The 20763-nt window shown below is 36.0% G+C and overlaps 1 protein-coding gene across 1 annotated transcript in view; it reads left to right on the top strand.

Annotated features, from left to right (window-relative positions):
- Positions 1-20763, top strand: part of LOC143662401 (netrin receptor DCC-like) — a 294187-nt gene that overhangs the window by 217710 nt on the left and 55714 nt on the right. Inside the window, exons 10-12 of the mRNA XM_077136090.1 lie at positions 6310-6405; positions 11751-11923; positions 16599-16737. Coding sequence (XP_076992205.1) covers positions 6310-6405; positions 11751-11923; positions 16599-16737 — 408 coding nt within the window. The remainder of the gene's footprint in view (positions 1-6309; positions 6406-11750; positions 11924-16598; positions 16738-20763) is intronic.

Raw genomic sequence — 20763 nt, 5'->3', positions numbered from 1 at the left:
CAGGGGCAACTGGTAAATTTTCAAGCCTGTATATCCACAACATTTCAGCAAATATGAAAACATAAGATTGACTGTCGTAATTCTCATTAAGTGCATTCCTGAACAATGGGGTCTTACCATAATTAATGATTAATTCATTTAGAATCCATTATACTAATATTAGATGTATTTAACTCATTTGATATTTCTATAGAGGGAGCAATTCTAGCAAATTCTTTTGTGATTTACAGGTTTTAAAGTTTAAGAGCGCTGAGCATGTGCAGAAAAATAGCTCCATACTGCCCTCTTGTGATGTTATAGTAAATGACACTCTAATGTATGGGAAGGAAGTCCTTGTTCTCCCCTTCACTCTTACAGAATCCTTCCCCTTATAACACACGATATTGCAGTAATGTCACTGAAGCGATGCAAACCAGATACTTTCATCATGGTGTAAAGGGGAGCAAAGCAAAAAAGTCCAGTGTCCACTGGTACCTATAATTGAGTAATATTTTTATTCAGTTTTGGATCAAGGGTTATGGGAGCAGGAAAAGAAATTACTGCTTTCTCAGTAGGTCCACAAGCAGTTGACAGAGGCACTAGACAGAGACAGAGAGCCAAAAGATGCTAGTGGACAAGTATATTATGAAGATCATAAAAGAAAGCAAGATGAAAAGGCAGACGAAAAGGACAGTGGGCTTGGTCCCAGGCCTTTTATTAGCTCTGTGTTATTATGGAAAAGCCAGTGACCTCACCTGGGCCTCAAATGACTTATTGACAACAGGGAAACACTGGACCAAAAGGTCTCCAAGAATCATCCTGGCTGTATGATATTCTTATACCAGTTATAACTCCATTGTAAATCTGTTTCCTGTTCCCACGGCCAAGCCATCACCGCTTCTTATTTAAGTTTGAGGCAGGTCTCCCTGAGAGGCATAGGGATAGTTGGGATTTGTGGCATTTCATGATCACTGTTCTTCATTAGCCCAACAGCTTGTGAATTCTAAACCTCCCAGCTCTTGGCTAGCATTTGCGTACTATACCTCACGTGAAAGAAGCTGGCAATATTCCGAAGACTGTGGACTTGATGTGTGCTCAGTGTTAGCAGGATTCAGCGTTGAAATGACAATGTCCTCACACTGACTGTTGGGGAGAGATTAAGAAATGATGAATATGCCTCAGGAGCCAGACAAGAGCTAAATGGCTGCATTTGCTGTTGTAATTCAGATTGAGACTAAAAACTCAAACCAATAAAATGAGAATGAACCAGATAAGGTCGTTTCTCTTTTGTTTTGTTTTTAAATGAGAAATAATATGCATCCTGAAAGACTGAAAACCCATAATGCAGTGACGCTACAGAGCTCTTTACAGAGTGTATTTTCTAAGAAGGTATAAGCTGGGCAGAGAGTCGTGGAGACCAGAGGAGAAATCATGAGTCTATTGTCTTGAAGCTGAAAGCTTCAGCTGTTGACCCTGAGTAGGAAGTCACAAACTTCTTATCAAGTAGGGCATTCTTGACTGTGAATTCGAGTGTAAGCTGGACCTGTATAAAACAGACTCAGCCTAGCTCCTTCCGCAGATGAGCACCTGGTATACGTTTCTATTGTGTTGCTGTGGATGTTCTTGTTGACAGCGTGACCATGGCAAAGTCCAGACTTCATTATCTACTTGTCTATGAATGCATGCATTTGTGCACGTAAGAATTTTATTAGAGATTGTAGACTCGTGGCCATGGGTCTGGATTCAGTTCAGAGATATAGTTCATTTTTACCAGCACAGATTTATCTTGTTTATCTAAATTACATGTCAACATTTGAAAATGTGATGATTTCACCAAAAAAATTTGTGTTTCCAAAGACTCCAGCAACATTGAGACTGCCTTCCACATCAAATATCTTGGAGCCTTGTAGCAGCTCCGCTCCCATTGCCCCTTGAACGCTGCAGCCACCTCTCTCGTTGTCTCTCTCTGACTCTGCCTTGCTCCCTGTGAGATATTTTTAAAAATACCTAATTCTTATAAGCATTTCAGTTTGGAACCCCTGATCTCTTCCTCTCTCTCTTTCTTCCTTAGTAAACAGGTACCTAGATAAATATAAAGATATCGATGTGTTTGGTTGAATCAAATGAAATTTCCTATGGTTCAAACCTAATGTAAATGTTTAGTTGTGTAGTTGTAAACTTGCGTTATAGTTGTGTAGATGAAACTTATGTTTGAAACCAAAGACTTAGTCTCCACTCCAGTAATAGAAAGGATATTTTTCCTAATAGAAACAATTTTTTACTGGCCTATCCAATTGTAGGATTACACTGCTTCCCAGCTCTTTCCCTGAGATGTTCCCTACTTCCTTTCATTCTTCTACCTTTGAATCTTACCCATCTTCTTAAGCGCCAGGTCACCGGACAAATCCATCAAGAAGTCTTAACTGATGACCCAATCCCTCACTTATCTCTCAGGCTTCTGCGCTCCCACAGCATTTCTAAGCGGTGCCAGGCACTTTACTGCTTAATTTTGCATAGTCTTTTGTTTCTCCATCCAAAACTATGTCAGCATCCTGACCACAGAGGCCCATCTTTTACAAGCATACTTTGTTCTCCAAGAGCATTTAGCACTTGTTGATTAATTTCTTATGTGTAAACCAGTTTTGATAGCATCAATTAAAAAAAAGAAATATGCTCCTTTTTGTTTGGGGGGGAAACAATTCATGGAAAAGAAATCCTTTGATTATATTACAGATAATCTTATTTTATTCTCCTTGCTATATTGTGGTGTCTTATGTCATTGGTTTGGAATGCCAATAGCTTTAATGCTAATATGCAGACCATATAAAAATTTTGTGAAGAAAGATTCATTGAATCAGTTTCCAAAAAGTAGTCAAGAGATAAATGCTGTCAATTTAAAGCTTTTTTTTAATTGTCAACCAGAACACAGACACAAAAGTTGACACACAACAAACGTGTAGCTTGGTGAATTATTATAATAATTATAATATTATTATATTATAATGTATACCTGATATCCTTGTATACTTGATATCTGTTAAGTAACTGAACTCTGACCACTGCTCCAGAATCCCTCCCTGCCGCCATGAAGATCATAGCCATTCCCCCCTGCCAAGGGGGAGCACCAGCCTGGATTTTATTGTAATCACTTGCAGGTGTTTATGGTTTTATCACCCCAATTTCATTCTGAAACATTGAGTTAGTTTAGTCTTGCCCATTTAAAAAAATTTTGACATATTCTTTCAATTGTCTCTTTCAAACTTTGTTTCCTCCTCCTTTCCTTTATTTGTCTTACAATCCATTTGACTTGAGGAGTTCCTCTGTTTGGGTCTTCCTGATTGCATGCCCATGATGGAGTTCAACATGTTTCTTTGCTGTATCTCCTGCAAACAGGCATTTGGATCTGGAGGCTTGGTCAAAACAGCTGGGTTCCATCCATTTGGGAGGCACTAGAGAGTAGTATTATTTCATCAGCGGTACATCGTATCTGGTAGTCTCTATTTCTTCTTAGCATTCATTAATGCTTCATGCCTGTAGTCACTAATTCATTGGGATTATGAAATAACAATATTTTAATTCTATCATTTGGTTTTTATTTGTTAGCAGGGGCATTTTTATATAGCAATGCTTCTCTTCATAGTGGTAGAGGTTATTTAGTAAAGACAAGATAAATGGTTGATTCTTTATCCAGTTTTGAATATAATAATCTGGCTTTCTGTCAACCTCAGAAGAGACCAATTATTATTATTCTTTAAAATATCTTTATGAACTCATGGATTTATATGTATTTGATGTGTTTCCCTTCATGATAATTCTTATCTTTATTAAATCTCAGATTATTCTTATGTTTGGATTGTGAAAGCCTTTTCAAATCAACTCTTCAATCTATTTGACATGATCTTTTTAGTGTTTGATTGCTTCCTTTCCATCTGATACGTCAAGATGGTTTTGTTTTTTGACTCCAGAGTACGAATCAACCAGTTCTCCAAGAAGCCCTTCTTTTGTTGAGTGGAAAATATTATTTCAAGACCATATAGGCTGGACATTACTATTGAGACAATGTTTCTAAGCCTTTTCAGTGGACAGTTCCTGAACAGAGATAAAATATACTTTGAATTTACACTAAGTTCCAATTTGACTTTAGAAACACAGGCATTTACTTAGTCTTTTCTATATTACATCTCTACCTCCTTCGTCCATATTAGAATCTACTTCTTGGCCTGACTATGTGATTAAACCAGAAACCACTGATTTTTTACTTAAGTTGGACTGTATGGTGGGTGAGCAAAACTGTTTAAAAATGAGGGAAAAAAAGAATCTGCTTCTCAAGTACACCAAGGATGATTGGGTTAGGATTAGAATATGCTGCATCTCATTTACAACAGTCTCAGTTTAACAATAACAATGGTATCATCACCAATATTAAAGTTAAAGCATGTAATTAATCTTGTGTATTCTGTCCCTATTGTCCCATAATTTTGTTTTTGTGATTATAAAACATTATAAAACATATCAGAATATGTAGCCATTGCAAAATAAAATATCTCCCTTTCAACACTTCTTTAGTCTTAGTTCATCATATTTATTACTCACTAGTTAGCTATTAGGTTATTTTCTCTTCTGGTCATTTTAGATATCTGAAACTCATTTTCTAACAGTTCTAGGGATCAGTGGAACAACATTTCCTGAATGCTTGCAAGTTGGGGAACAGTTTGTCTGTTCCCTTTATATTTAAAGTTAACTTTCGTTAGCTAAAAAATCCTTGACTCACATTCTCTTACTTTGAGTATCTCAAATTACGTCACTTTTTTCTGGCATTGCGTGCTGCTGTCAGTTTGATAATAGTCTAATTTTTTTCCCTTATAAGCCATGAGTTCTTCTTGCTCAGATGCCTAGAAGATTATTTTATCAGCGGTGTTCCTTTGAATTATAGTTTTCAGTATTTGTTCAATTCCATTCCTTTTTTATTTTCTTCTTTAAGGACTCCTATTATCTGTATGTTAGATCACTCTCCTCTAACTTTAATATTTGTCACTTTCTCCTGAATCCTTTTAAAATTTCTTTTTGTTGTTAACGTTTTCTCCTTATTGTTCACCTATTTTCGTACTTATTTCTAAAATGATTCTTTCTGGAGTTGTGGCACACAGTTTATGAGTTTTTCTAATTCTAATTCATGTTATTCCTTCCTATCTTGAATCATTTTCTTAGTGTTTCATAGCGCATTTGAAATAATAATTGTCATTTTGATCTATTTTTATTATGTACTTGTGAACTATTTCTGGATGTATTATTTGTGTTGTGTTCTTGTCTATAGAGATGATACTCTCCTCCTTATTTTCTTTTCTCTTGTGATAAATTTGTAACCTCAATACTTTTCCTTGGCTTACTTTTATAGGGTTTGTTTCCTGAACTCTTAGAATTCCAAAAAGCTTTTTTAATTACCAAAGCTCCCTGTTCTGTTGTATTCATTCAATCATGATTCAACCAACACTTTAAATATGGCCAGGTCCTGCCTTTGTAGGGACCCACCGAGCCACTAACTATTTTTTTTTTTCACATTTGTAAAGAATTATGAACAAACAAGTAAAGAAGATTATATGACAGAGATGATGTGAACTGCAAACCCTAAAATATATACTGTATGGGCCCTTTGTAGAAAAAGTTTGTCTACCCTGATACCCTAAAAAATGATCACAGTTTGCTTTCTGAGTCTCCTGGCTAGACCTTACTCCTATTTTTATTGACATATTCTCTTACCCTCATTTCATTTCTTCTGTCTTGGTCCAATTTTAAATCTCCTCCCACTAGTTTCTTCTCCATGTAGGCCTCGTCCTAGAAGGGATACTGTGCAGGTAAGTTTTGATTATTTACATTTGCTGTTCTCAAACTGGTCTGTTGTACGTTTTGCCAATACTTGAGGGTCATTTTAGTGTTTTGCTGTTTTGGGGTCTGTTGCTGCCCTCTGATTTCTTTTTCAAAGATGTGGTTAATAGAGGCCCTCAAGCTGTCCTGTTGGTGGTTGGTCCACACTTGTATTTTACGGCCTGAGGTCCTACCTTGTGAGCTAGTTTTGTTGTCAGTGTTGACCCAAATGCTTTTGGTTTTACTATCTCATTGCTCAGTTCTTTTTTGGGTGAGTTTTCAAGAAGATGCACAAACACTGCTGCCAGCACTGCCACCTTCTTTCTAGAAACCAACACACTCATTTTAAAGTAAAGTAACTTTACTCAATAGATCAAATTAAATTTGTTTTCAGGAAAATGTTTACCCTGAGTCTCTCAATACACCGAATAAATCAACATGTTTATTTTGTTTGTGCTTTTTCCCCAGAGTCAAGTTCCCATTATGTAATCTCCCTAAAAGCTTTTAACAATGCAGGAGAAGGAGTTCCTCTCTATGAAAGTGCCACCACTAGATCTATAACAGGTAAGCTAAAATAGTTAGTCCACTGTGACAAGGTTATCAGCAGATTTGAGTTATGATGAGAAAAGAAAACAATCTAAAGCAAAATTAAAAAAAAAAATTAGTACCCAAAAAGTATGTAGCCATGCCCTGTACCACGTATATGTATGTGTGTATGTTGTATATATGTATACACACATACACACAGAGAGATATTTGTTTTATTTGTATTTGTTTGTTTGTTTTCAGAATTAAATGGGAAGAATTTAATCTATAAATATTATATGGATTTAGAGAATATAGATCTTTCATTCTCCTTTCTCTTGGTGCTTCATATTTTCGGTGCTCTCACATGTCTTTCATGCTCCTGAATGGCTGGTTTCAGATCAATGAAATATAGGCAGTGGTTCCCCTGCACAAAGGCTGACAAATGCCCAAAAGGACATTTGCTTTTCTGTGCTTCAGGGCAAGATAAGGATGAACTGGTCCCCTGGGGATGCATTGGAGCAGGGTGGGTCACACAGGAGGCTTCTTCCAAACTTGGACCTAAAGGTCACCCGACCATGCTCAGGGCTTCTGGACTTTAAAGTGATTAGCTGCTTCAAGGGCTTCCCTTGTTTGAGTTGGGTGAGTTGGACTGTATCTACAGGCACCACATAAGAGAAAAGCAACCAAGGAACTGAGGAAAGGATGAAGGAGAAGGTGAGGGTAGATTCACTCATGGAGTAAATCTCATGGAGGAATGTGTTAACAAGACAGATCTTAGTCTAAAATAGAATTAGTAATGCTTCTGTGGGGGCTGTTGAGGGTCACTGGAAAGCCACAAGTTTGCCAGGTTTACATCTGAAATGTGAAAGCAAAACCCAAGGGTTCCATTTCTTTAATTAAGACTTTGATCCCCAAACCTACAATCTGCAGACTTCATTTAGTTTATCCTCTACTTTCACCTTAATGAGAATAAGGAGAGTGAAAGTAGGATTTGATAGTGGGCACCCAGAGCACATGAAAATTTACTGAATGCCTGAGCAAGAAGTCCTGAGAAGTAAGAGTTAGTGGCCTAAAATAAATTGTGGGATCCTAGACTCCTGCTTTTGTCCAAATTGACATGAACCATGTGTACTTTGCTCCAAAACCCCGTAAGACCCATTCATAAATTGCTGTGAGAATACACAGTGGTTACGTGAATCCTTCTGATGGTTTTCAGAAAATATCATCATTTTACTGATTTCAGACAGAGTGTCTTCTACGGCAAAGTTACTATTCTGGAGTCTTCTTGAATCTTTTCCCACTGATTTCAAGATCTATGATCTATCTAAAGTGGTATACAAAATTTGGGATTCACAACAATATATACTTTTATCTGTGAAAAGAATATATAGCTTTTATTATGTTACCACAAGGGTTCAAGATTGCCTGAAAGGGTAAGTAAAGAAGTATTATCCTAAAAAAAATATTTACATCAACATCAAGTATGCTGTCTCCAAACACAGAGAGATGAATCAAATAGAAGCCCAGGATGGAAACTCTGAGATAACTTGAGTGGGTGTCTGAGGCTTTCATTTCCCCTTAGTCTCCTACTCTGCTAATGGGGAACTTGTTAGAGAGATGGTGGGTCACTTTGACTGCGCCATTGTTTCCAAGCATTTTTATTCAGTAAGCCACCCCTTTCCTTCCATGGTGAAAGATGATGAGGTCAACTCATTGACATGGTGACTTTGAGCTTGTCTGAGGCCACACCGGGTTTTATTATGTTCAGTCTTTTATTTGTTAACTCCTATTCACTTACCACAATGGACGCTGACAAGGAAGGGTAACTGAGGTGACAAATGAAAACAGTTTTTTTTTTTTCATAGAAGGGGTTGTAGAGGTAGTGAAATTCAGATAAACTGGAGGGAAGCTGCTCAGAAAGAAACATTTGTGGTTTTATCAATTTGTTTTCCTTTAGCATTTGTGGCCAGTCTTTAATTCTCGGCATATGGTATTCTCAGAGTGATTTCTAAAATGCTAGTGATCCATAAGACAGTTTTTTTTTCTGTTATGACTCTATGGGTAATGGAGCTGAGAAGTGAAAGGATGTAAAAATTTGGAAATTCATGTGAGGAGACAAGAAATAAGGAAAGCCAGTGAGGGATTAAAGAGGAATGAATAAAACTAGGCCTTTCCAAAGGAAAAAAATATATATATTTTTTCATATACAGAAAAAGATTTTTCCTGTGTATGACTATATATTGTGTTTCTGTACATCAGAGAACAAATGGCAAACAGAATCGAAGGTGAAGGTTCTGGGAGAAACTCCATCACAAGAAGCTATTTGATCTTTCTGAGCTTCTGAACAGCATTCCCATGAGCAGTCTTAGAAAAACATCCAGCTTGAAGTAAAAAAAAAAAGAGTTAATCAGAGGCAAAATAAATGTATCAAGCCAGAATAAGCATCAGGCTGAAATGCTTCCCACCTTCAGTACTGCTCATATGCTGGTGTGCTCTGGAGTCTTAACTTCTATTGAGTTTATCAGATTAGAGTTGCCAAAAGTTTCAACAGGTCAAGTGGGCTCAGAGCTGCATTCTTGCTATAGAGCCTTTTATTTTTTGTGTTCCAGGAACCAGACATCTTGAACCTAGGGCAGGAAAGAAGGAAGGGCCAGAGAATAATGAAGTGTGCTGTTTTGTTTATTTGCAACTGTTTTACCAATGTTCTAATGATGTGAAATCCAAATGTAACATTGTGTAGTTATTGTTAAAGTCACACTTTCGAGGTTAGTATATTGACTGAAAGTTCGTGGGCTCTTATCAAAACCCATTTGACATTGAAAATATTTCTCTTTTTAGCAAAAGATTTGAGCCTATATAAGCTTTATTTACTTATTTCTCTCTTTAATATACCAACTGAATATCAGTAGCATATAAGGCATCCAGGAAGAGGAAATGCAGGAAAAAAACCTGAAAACATTTTTTAGCAGCACGTGATTGCTGTTAATGCAACACCTCAAACCATTTCTGACCCAAGAGAACAACTGGCAGTGTATGTAGCACATACGCATTTAGAGTAGAACCTCTCAATAGAACTTTCTTTCTTCTTTGGTGGAAATACTCTGTATCCACACTGTCCAATACAGTAAGCCATGCATATCTGAAATTGATTAATGTGACAGAAGAACTGGATTTTAAATTTTGTTTCATTTTAATTAATTGAAATATAAAGAATCCTTGTAACAAGTAACTATGGTATTAGCATAGCTCTAGAGAAAAGAGCAAGTAGATTGGCAAGTCCTGCCTTAAAAAAAAGAAAAAAAATTCCTAAAGTAGGCAGGGAAAATGTGGCCAAGGGTAGAAATTTCTGAATTATATAAGTTCATAGGAAGCTACCAAACAATGGCTTTGTTGGAAATTTGAGAGGCGCATTCTGGAACTGACTTCAAGAAAGTAAAACAAGTCATGAAATATATACTATTCTAAAATCCATAAATGTGATTGTGAATGACAATTTCTTGGAGTAGAAAATTTGCTCTTGTAGCCTTATATAGCTGAAAAATTATGCAGCTAATATACATTCACCAGCAAAACTGGGTTAAACAAACAATCAACAAATAGGATAATCCATTTATATAAGTGGATTAAAGCAGGCTTTGTTCATGTGTAAAGCCCTGTTTTGGAAAATCAGCTAGGTACAGAAATGATTTAAGTAAGGCAAAAACATGATCCCCAGATACACCCACCTGATGAATAACTAGAATCTTCCAGGAGGCTGCAGTGATTTCAGTTCCCCCTTCATCATTTCATAAATCCATTTGGGTTTGAAGGTGCCTTTAATAAAAAGAGACATCAAAGGAAATACGGAGAGCCAAAGCTCTGTCATTAAATTTTAAACTCACGTTTTTCTTCCTCTCCCTCTTTTTTTTAAGATCCTTTTCTTTTGTTCTGTTTATTTATTTTTTTTTTTTGGGGGGGGGTGTTATTTTTTGCTCCAAAGACCACAGATAAGTAATCTACTAAATAATTCATTGGAAAACCAAAGTGATGAATAGATGATAGGTGTTTGAAATGCAGTGGACAAAGTGAAGTACTCATCAAAACCACGCAGCGGCTGCTGTGCTTTGAACTGAGCTGTTTAAAAAAAATGAACTGCCTGTACATGACACAGGCACCCTACACCTTATAGGGTCTCGTCTCCCCTGCTGTCATTGTATACACCGTCTGAGAGCTGTGTTGTCCAGTCTCAATTTTCATTAGCGTTTGTACCAATGGCATAATTTAAAGGTGAAATTTACAAATTTAAATGTCTTAGGTATAAAATAAAAAACTAAAAATTGGACTATATTACTATGGTCACAAAGTAGCTTCTTCAACCCTGACATCCCCAGAATATCATGATTGTTCTATAGGATTTGGGGAAAACATACACAGTTGTGCAGATTCTGCTTATGCTACGGACTAATGCATATGTTCACTCTCTGCAAACTCTATCAGTCTGTAGGTAGTTAATTCTGCTCTTCATTCAATACTTAAGGTGTCTCTATTGAATCTGAAATTTCAGATCTAGGAATGTAGGATACAAGAAAGTCTTAAAAGACTAAAGCCCTAGCTAAGTATTCTGCATGAGTGTGGGTAAAATAAGACATGTTTAATCTTTCTCCAAGGATTCCCATGTATGAAAACCTGCCCCACCAGGTGCTATGAAAATCTAATTGTTACATATGTAATTGAGTCACATGGACCTTGTCACTCTAGCTTTGTGGAGTTCCAACCATAAACAGGCTACCATCAACCTCAAGGTGTTTTATTCTTTATTGTTGTTAATTTCATACCTAAAAACTATTTATGCAGATATAAACTAACAGCAATGCAAGCATTAAAGAAGCTAAATCAAGTTAGAGCAAGAGGAGAAAAACAATACAGGTGTCATGTAGACATGTGCAGGTGGAAATAAATCAAACATCCCTAAGAGAGCTATTTTCTTATTGTTTTGAGTTATCTATAATGAAACTATAAATTCTATACTAGATCTTTAAGAAACAATGTGCATTTCAAGAAGAAATGGACTCTGTAACTATATAACTGACAACCACTTTGATAAAGCCACTCTAAGGAAATGAAGGAATTAATGAAAATGGTTATTTTTCTTAAAATAGAAATACTATTTTGAATGTGTTTTCTGATTGAATTAATTGCATTTTTTTCTGTTCTTCTCATGTTCCCTTTCATCATTATTGCCATGCACTTAACTCATTGTGATGTGTTACCACTGATATGTTTTTTTTAACTTTTATTTATGCATTTCTTTGTTTGTATCATTTGATGGGTTTTTAACCCAGATCCCACTGACCCAGTTGATTATTATCCTTTGCTTGATGATTTCCCCACCTCGGTCCCAGATATCTCCACCCCCATGCTCCCACCAGTAGGTGTACAGGCTGTGGCTCTTACGCACGAGGCTGTGAGGGTCAGCTGGGCAGACAACTCTGTCCCTAAGAACCAAAAAACGTCCGAGGTGCGGCTTTACACTGTCCGGTGGAGGACCAGCTTTTCTGCAAGTGCGAAGTATAAGGTGAAGTTCTAACTGAACTGATAGCATGCTATTTAAAATGAACTGTCATTTGTCTAATGCATTGTTTTAAATACTTCCTGGACTGTCATGAGTCATTTTGCTACAGAGATACTACATGAAAAAAAAAGTATTTCAATAACTCCACATCCAAAATTAGCACGGGAGTGAGTAGGTCATAGGAAACAATTTTAAGGCAAGGCAGAAAAATATCAAGAGGTGCAAAATTTTCTTCAAATTCTACCAGATTCTGGGTTTGTTTAAATAATTTGATTCTGACAAGGAAATGTCGGTTTTCTCTGAAAATAACAGAATTCCACTTTTTAATTTTTGGATAGATTTTAGTATCTTTCTTTTCAGTTGGAATCTAGATTGATGCCAAAGACAATTGTTAACCTCACAGGGACTCACAGAGAAAGTGATTGGGGATGGAAGTCTTTAGGATAATTCAAAAAACAACTATAACATCCTTAGAAATACTCTAAGCCATTAACACCTGCTTCCTTGTGAAGCCTAAAAACACCCTCTTGTGGTAAATCAAAAAAACCACAAACACCCCACACAATCCATACTCCAGTTCAGCTAATAGAAATCAAACCAGTTCCTCTTTTTCCCCATCACCGGATCATCTGACCACCTCCCCAAGAGCTCTTTAGAGATGCATGTTTGAGCACTGCCATCATCACTTTCAAGTCTCTACTGGCAGCCTCAGCAAGTCTAAGAAATAGTTACCTACTGAAATAATGGTGTCACCTCCTAAGGCTGCCACAATGTTACTGTGTACAGGAAATACACAACCATAGACTAAATGAAAAGATCAACAAGTAATCATCAAGCACCCACCATGTACCTAGAACTGTGCTAGATCATAGAGGCAGTTTATTTTGAAAGATAACTCAGTTGAGTTGATGTTTCTTAACATATTGCATATACTTTTAGAATGAGCACTCAGTGCCAGTTATAGTTGAAAAAAAAAAAAGTATAAATTATCGGAGTGAGATAGTACATAGAAGCACAGTTAAAACTTAATGTGTCACAAGAGGATGATTGGGGGTAAAGAAGGCAGTTTTGAAAATCAGAGCATAAACACCACCCAACAACAGAGTAATCAAATAGTTCAACTCTGGCACCTTAACTTCTTCATCCTCCCATCTTTCTTAATCTAGACCCAAGCCAGTGGTGATTTGGAGGGAGAGATATGAAAATATCCTTTGGGAATGTCTTATTCCAAAGACCTTAGAAATACAGAAAAATCCCACCAATAATTCTATAAGTCTTCCTGTAGCCATGCTTGATATGCTTCTAGTCTCTTTCAACTTTTAAACTGCATAAAATTCATGTTTCATCATAAATCAGTTTTTTAGCTGAAACCATTCAAAAATCAAAGTTATTTTGTATAGCTGTCCTGCTATTTCAGATATTTGGAAAAACTCTCCAGGCAAGTCCAAATAGCATCATTGATATAAGATCTGTTATAAGTACCCTATCCATCTCCTTATAGTATTAGGTTTAAGACTCAGCAGAACTATAAATAAAGATAACATTATCAGATAAGATGACCAATGACATACATGAGAGCATTAAGGAAAAACAAAAACAATCTATCTATATAGATTACCCACTTCTAAGTTTACTTTAGAAAGACTACTTTCACCACTTTAAAAAGTTTTATGCCCATAATTACTACATTTTTAGGGCATTCATTTTACAGAATGGCCATGGCTATTTTGCCAGAATGTGCACTGTTCTGAAGAACAATGATTGCTCTCTGCAGAGCAGTTTGAGTTCCAAAATTTCTTAAGGTAAATTATTTCAGTTGAATAGTTAATATAGCAGACACCGAATTGTTGAGTCTCACAAATAATGTCTATAAAGTGAGACCCAGCCCCATAACTATCCTCTGCAAGGAGTGATTTATTTCTTTCATGGATTGAAGTTTGAGAATAGAAAAAAGAAACTGTTCCTTTCCCCATCATATCCCTGGACCTGAGGCTTTCAATTACTAATACATTATCCCCACCCCCTTCCTCCCCCCCACACTCTACTCTGTACAATGGATTAGGAGGAGAGACTTGGTAAGAATGGATGGCAAAGATAAATGTGGAACATATCTGGCCCAATGGAAAGAAAAATAATCCTTTTAAATTTTATAAATAATAGTTATAAATCCTTTGATTTTACATTTTATACTTTCAAATCACTGTCATATATATTATTTCATGACACGTCCCACCACAGCTTTATGAGGTATGCAGAGCATGCACAAGATAGCAGTTAAAAATACATGTGATGTCCAATAACCTGGGCTCAAGAGTTGGCTTTGCAACAGCCCTGTCATGTCACTTAACTTTCTCAGTCTCATTTTTTTTTCATCTATACAACGGGGATATTCCTCCCTATATTAAGTGTATCTCTGAGTGCATGTCTATGATAACTTTAGAGAAAATCGCCATTTAACTAGAGCTGGAATGCAGATAACTGAATGGAATCATCTGGGACTCCTCCCGTAGGAGAAGCCTTTTCCTTCCGTTAGTCCCAACACAAGCTATGATCCAGACACACGTGTTTTGATGGCCCAGGTCTCAGTATTTACTTTCCATATAAAATGGAGGAATTTTCTATCATTTCCATGCTATTGAAGTATTTAATCATATAATATTTTGCATTTATCCATTCAAAATAAATTTATTGACTATTTTATTAGTGTTTACGAGACATAGCATGGATGTCACAAAGGATATAAAGTTGTCCAAGACTCAACTTTAGCCCTCAAATAGGGAATAAAACACATGCCTTAAATTATTTATAGCATAAAGCAATGTTTGACAAATTGTAGCTAACATGTACTTAATGCTTACTGTGGGCCAGGCCCTATATTTTAGGTGACTTACTTCCCCCCTTCAATAATGCTGTGAGGTCAGTGCCATGTTTGTCCCCATTTTACAGATGAAGAAACTGCCTCAGAGAAATATGCCTCAAGTACTATTTGCATATTCCATACTCATAAAAATAATCAGCTCAGATATTCCAAATATTTCTAGGCTTGAAGGTTTATGATTAGCAGTAACTCTCCAACTTTCTGGGGAATACTCAATAAATTCATGATGTTTGTAAAATGCAAATGTTATTTCAGAACACAAACAAGGACAGTATTACTTAATGACCTTTCACAAGCCAGTGATGTCTGTGTTCAAAGAGACTGGTTTTATCAAGGTGTGGCACTTCCCTCCTACCAGAAATATTTTTCATTATCCCATTTGCCCTCCTATTTTCATTTCTAAGGCTTAAAGAATGGTATTTGTAACCATGGAGGAGGGCAAAAATTGGAAATTATATCCCAATATATTCGTTTCTAGCTGCCCATCCCCCTCTATGTTTTATTTGATGGGATTCCAGCTTCCTGGTTTTACAAAGTACTTCTACGATGATTGAGAACATCAATTTCTATAAAGATGTTTTAAGAAGAGCTCTGATGGATGTTTATGAGGTCCTCACCTTAATAGAATTGGCAGTGTCGTCATCCAAATGTTACATATTTATTGACTATTTTATACTGAAATACAGGATTTTCATTGTTATAACGTAAGAAGGATTCATAGGAGAATAAAAAGGATATACTGTATCAGTGTAGTCAGGGAGAAAGTGGGTAGGACATAGAAAAGGAAAAAAGTTTGCTTTGATTTTCTAGACATAGATATATAATACATTTAAGAAATATAACAGTAGAAGTAATTATTTAACTCTGGAGGAAGATCAAGGTCTAAATATCAGACATAAGTTAATATTTATGAGGCATAAATTCTGTCAAATTTGCCTGATCATATGGGTAATATAGTTCGACATGGGAGATAGTGTGCTTTTTTTCTTTAAAGAGGTTTAGATCTTTTTGGCAAGCAACAAAGACAGATAATTTACTTTTTACTAAAAAGCCTTTATCCTGTTATTTGAAATACAAAGAATGGGTTCAGATGATTTAAATAATATCCCCAGTACTTTGCACACTAGTGCAACCTCTTCAAATTTATCCATTTTGTTGTCCCTTTCTTGGCCTATTTACTTTAGCAGTCAGAGTTAAGTGTTTAACATAAAGTGCACATTGAGAAAGAAGACCATGACAGAAATTGCTTTGGCCCAATTTTTAATAGTAGCGAAATAGATTCCAGAATCACTAATAGTGTCTACCTCAAAGCCTTGTATAAATCATGGTAAGCAGTCCAACACTAATAAATTAACATTCTTACCAAACATCCAGTAGAAAGTAAAATGAAATTCTGTGTGAAACACATAACATTAAAACAGCTGGAAAAATATTTTGATTACTATAAATAACTTTAAGTCAATTCAGAAAACTGCAAAAATAGAATTCATAGAAGGAAGTGGAATTTGTCCTATCACTGTGGTTATTGTCTTACCTGGGAAAAAGTGTTAGTTAGCTGACTCTTTGAAACATTATATCATCTGATTTTACTGGCCATGTTGTGGGTGTAAAATCTGCCAGCATAAACTAGTTGACATAGAGGAAATAAATTCAGTGCTATGCCCTAGCTTTTCTGCTCTTTGGAAATAAAATCCTTTTTACTGCTGACTTTTTTTATTGTCTTTTTGCATATCTTGATTTACCAAGTTGATCGAGTTCTTTCTTTTCCCTTTTTTCTTTGCTTTTTTCCCACTTGTATAGTCAGAAGACACAACATCTCTGAGTTACACAGCAACGGGGCTCAAACCAAATACCATGTATGAGTTCTCAGTCATGGTAACAAAAAACAGAAGATCAAGTACATGGAGTATGACTGCTCATGCTACCACATATGAAGCAGGTATGTGAAGAAGAGCTAGCTTCCAAATGTCTGCCTTTGAAATTTGGTAAAAATGTTTCCTAGGTTCTGTGGAAGTTATAATATATGTACACCTTGTCCTATATAAATCATTTTGTATTTATAAGTTCATAACCCTTCAATACATAATAGCATTCTCCCCATGCTAGAAAAAGAAATGAACCTCCAATGGTTAATTGCACCAATGGTTTGTGCAATTAACTTTGAAGTGTTAACTTGGGTGATGTGAATAAAATCCTCTTTTGAATCCAGGTAGGTAAACAAGAGCCAGAAATCGTTCTACTGAATTCTGTCCAGTAGAGCTGTGTCTTTGAATAGCAGTCATGTTAGGTATTTGCTATTTTGAAAAAAAAAAAAAAAAGATGCAAAATGAAATTTTGCATTTCACCTGTAATCTTAAAGAGGTACAATAACCTCAACTGGAAGTGAGAAGAGGGTTCCAGGTAGTTATGCTAATTCATTGGAAATAGGACAACACAATGGAAAACCTTTATGCAATCTGAAATAGTTCAAATCTAGGGGTGATGAAAGTCATTGTCAATTTGACCAGGCACATTTACTTTGGCTCGTAAATGTAGAGTTTATAATCTTAATAGTGATATGAAGTACTTGGCATTTATAGTTCAGCAATTCATATATGAAGAATACAGGGTTTAATATGCTTTTTAATTGATTTGTGTTATTTAAAGTCGTATTTGGAGGTAGCTACACCACAAATTTTCAAAGTTAAAAAAAGAAAGCTATACTGATTAGGTTTTTCTCCCTACATAAGTTGAGTTTCTCTTTCCTTTAGAACTTTTCCCAAGGCATGGCAATTCTAATTTTTATGTCAGGCCACTACCTTAACCCAAGAGGGTTCACTATGAATATTTTTACTTTTTTGTAAGTGCCTTTTTTAATAAGTTTTCTAGTTGGCCTGATTTAATTCCCATAACCTATTCTTCTATTTTGCATGTTGTACATATATTAACTCTCCCTCTCAGGATTCTGCCCCAGATGCCAATGTTCACAGCTTCTGGAAGAATAAGAGCATCTGAATGAATTAGGTACTATGGGGGAACAAAGCCCTTCTCTTCCTTTTTATCTGAAAGGGAATGAAAATAATAGGAAATTTGATCTTCCCTGAGTGAAATAGAAAGAGTAATAATTTCCTCTTAAAGCAAACACATTCGTTCATTTTTCACTTCCATAATCATAAAATGCACACCAACATCTGACTTGATAAATGCACCCTATTGATTTCTCATCAAATGCCTAGCCTTGTAGGGAAACCAATGGTGAGACTCATTGCTGATAAAAAGATATTAACAGTTAGAAATGCGGTTTGTAGAAAGGGTGATTGTCAAATCAGATAATGATCTGGACAAAGGTGTAAATAGCATGTGGATGAGATCCCTGGGTGATGATGAGAAGCAAGAAGTAATTCACAAGTGTCTGCAGATTTTATAACTGTGAGAAGTGATTGGAATAACTCTTAGGGTTTGCTTCTAATTCTGCAAAAACACAAAGACAATATAGGGCTGTACTGTTATGCATTTGTGCTGAAATTGCTCATGATGAAAGTAAGAGTAGCTGGCAAATTCTTGAAATAAAAGAATTTATTCCTGTGATGAATCCTTATTTTACTCTGGTTAACCTAAGTAAAATAAGAATAACTGGAAGGACATTGAGCAACTCGTGGAATTGAAAATAACTTCAAATTGTCAGGCCTTGTAATCGGACAGTAACCAGCATTACTCACAGGCTTTAGAAATGGGAACTATTGGTGCTTCTAGGTGCTGCCTTCACAGTGATTTGACTCCATGTATTTTCCTTCCTTGTATCAAGATTCAGTTTTCTAGGAAGGGGACTCTGATTGACATCTCTTGAGTCACATTCTAAAACAGAGAGTGGGACAAAGACCATAAAGTTCCATAAAATGGATCATACTGCCAAACCCACTTGCAGCAGAAGAGGACTTGTTCTCTAAGAGAAAAAGCTGAGCGCGCCTTTAAAGAAGGAGGATGGGATGGGATGCTGGACAGTTCAGACAACATATATCCACTATGAATTCCATAGTTGGAGACCATTTAAATCTTGACTGTTACCTTGCATTCATGCAATTAATGAAGACATTCAGTTGTGGAAAAAATTGCTTGGGAATCAGAGAAAAGGCAGGGCATTGTCCAATGGACTGAGAGATTAACTATGGATTTCCAACAGCATTCATATATAATTGTAAGACAGTGGGATTGGCACTTGGCATATAAGATAAATGTAATACAGTCTATATCTTTGAGAGAATTATAGTCCAATGAAGGAGAAAAACACTAAACATATAAAAGAGAAGTCATCCCAATCCCTGAAGTAACAAGAGAAGCACAAGCCCGTAATTTGGGGCAAATTAAAATCAGAACAAATAGATCAAGGTCCCTATGTCTTGAGAAATGAGGGGAAATTTCACAGAGGAAGTGATGTTTGAGCTTTGGCCCAGCTGGGTCATAAGGTACATATCCAGACCTTCCAAAGGGAGAGAACAGCATGCACAAAAACACACAGGCAGACATCAGAAAGATGATATGCTCAAGGGACACCTACAGAGAATTCAGATTGGGACACAGTATCCATGGGACAATAAAGGTAAATGAGATTGTAAAAGAAAGTGCAGTCTCAATCCTGCAGGCCTGGTATTTGTGTATGTATTATTATTTATTTACCTTTAATGAAAACATGAAGAGCAGTCAATGAAGAATGTTAAACCTAGAGGTATCATGATCCATTTCCAAAAGAGCAGCCCAGGCAGCAGCCTGGAGATTGGAGAGGAGCAAACCAGAGGTATTCTGTTCAACTTGGTAAGAAACCTTGAAATTGTCAAGTCCGTATTTTTTACACAATTCCTGGAAAAGATTAGTTGTTAAATTTTTTAAAAACAAACTCTTGAATGTATTATTTTCACAGCTAAAGTTGAAGAGTCATTTATCTTTTTTGAATAACATAAGAGATTCAGTGATGCAATCTAATCATCGTTATTTGACTGTTTTCTAAATAAACATCAATTTGAATTTTAACGTAGTTAATAGAAAATAGACTGTTCTAAAGTTAAGGAGACAGATCTTTTAATTACTTCCATAATCTGAAAGTTATTTTTTATGCTTTGTATAATAATCTAAGTCACTTTGTTACTATATTTACTTTCCTATCTGTGGTCTAGATGATATTTTATATTAACTCTTTAAAAGAATAACGTCTCTTTAAAATAATATTTTTTCTTTTATCTTGCTAAAACAAATCTAATTTTCTTGCAAGAATGCCTCTGATCCAGGATTTTCATTCACTTGACACGACGTATGTTTTCTCTTCTTTCTCCTCCTCTTCCTACTTTTGCTTCTCCCCCTCCTCTACCTTCATCTCCATCTCTTTTTTTTTTTGGAAAATTTTAATATATTAAGTATCTTGCGATGATATCACAATTAACATTAGTTAACCTGGAATCCTAGTGGCTTTGAGAATGAGGACTTTGGAAGGAAAATTGTATGGCAGATGTTTCCTGCCCCATGTTGAAACTGTATGCAGGAAGAAAAACTGGAAATAAAGTGATAATAATACTTAGATTCTATACCACAGACCAACCGAAGAGACAAAGCAAGTGTTGAGAGTGAGGATGAGTTCAAAATTATGACCAAGTTCCACCTACTGTTATGATACGCAAGTGTTCCTATGTAAAGATAAGGAAAAATTTCCACAACCCAACTATAGAGCCCAGGAATATTCTGAAACTGCCTTAATGCAAAGGATGACTAATGGAGACTGGATCATAGAATTGGGGTGTCATGCCACCTGTAAAGTATATTCAAAATTTCATTGAATACAACATGTGGGAAAAGTAGCCCCAAGAAGGACAGAGTTTAAAGCCTATCTTATTTCATGGATGAATGATACTAGGCCCCTCATAGATTATTTGGCTCCTTTATTTTTAGAAGTTATCTAGCAGGTTTCCTAAGCAAGATATTTTAGCCTGTGCACTCATTC

Source organism: Tamandua tetradactyla, chromosome 18, assembly GCF_023851605.1.
Source record: "Tamandua tetradactyla isolate mTamTet1 chromosome 18, mTamTet1.pri, whole genome shotgun sequence".
NCBI classification, from domain to species: Eukaryota; Metazoa; Chordata; class Mammalia; order Pilosa; family Myrmecophagidae; genus Tamandua; species Tamandua tetradactyla.
This window is presented reverse-complemented; position numbering and strand designations above follow the sequence as displayed.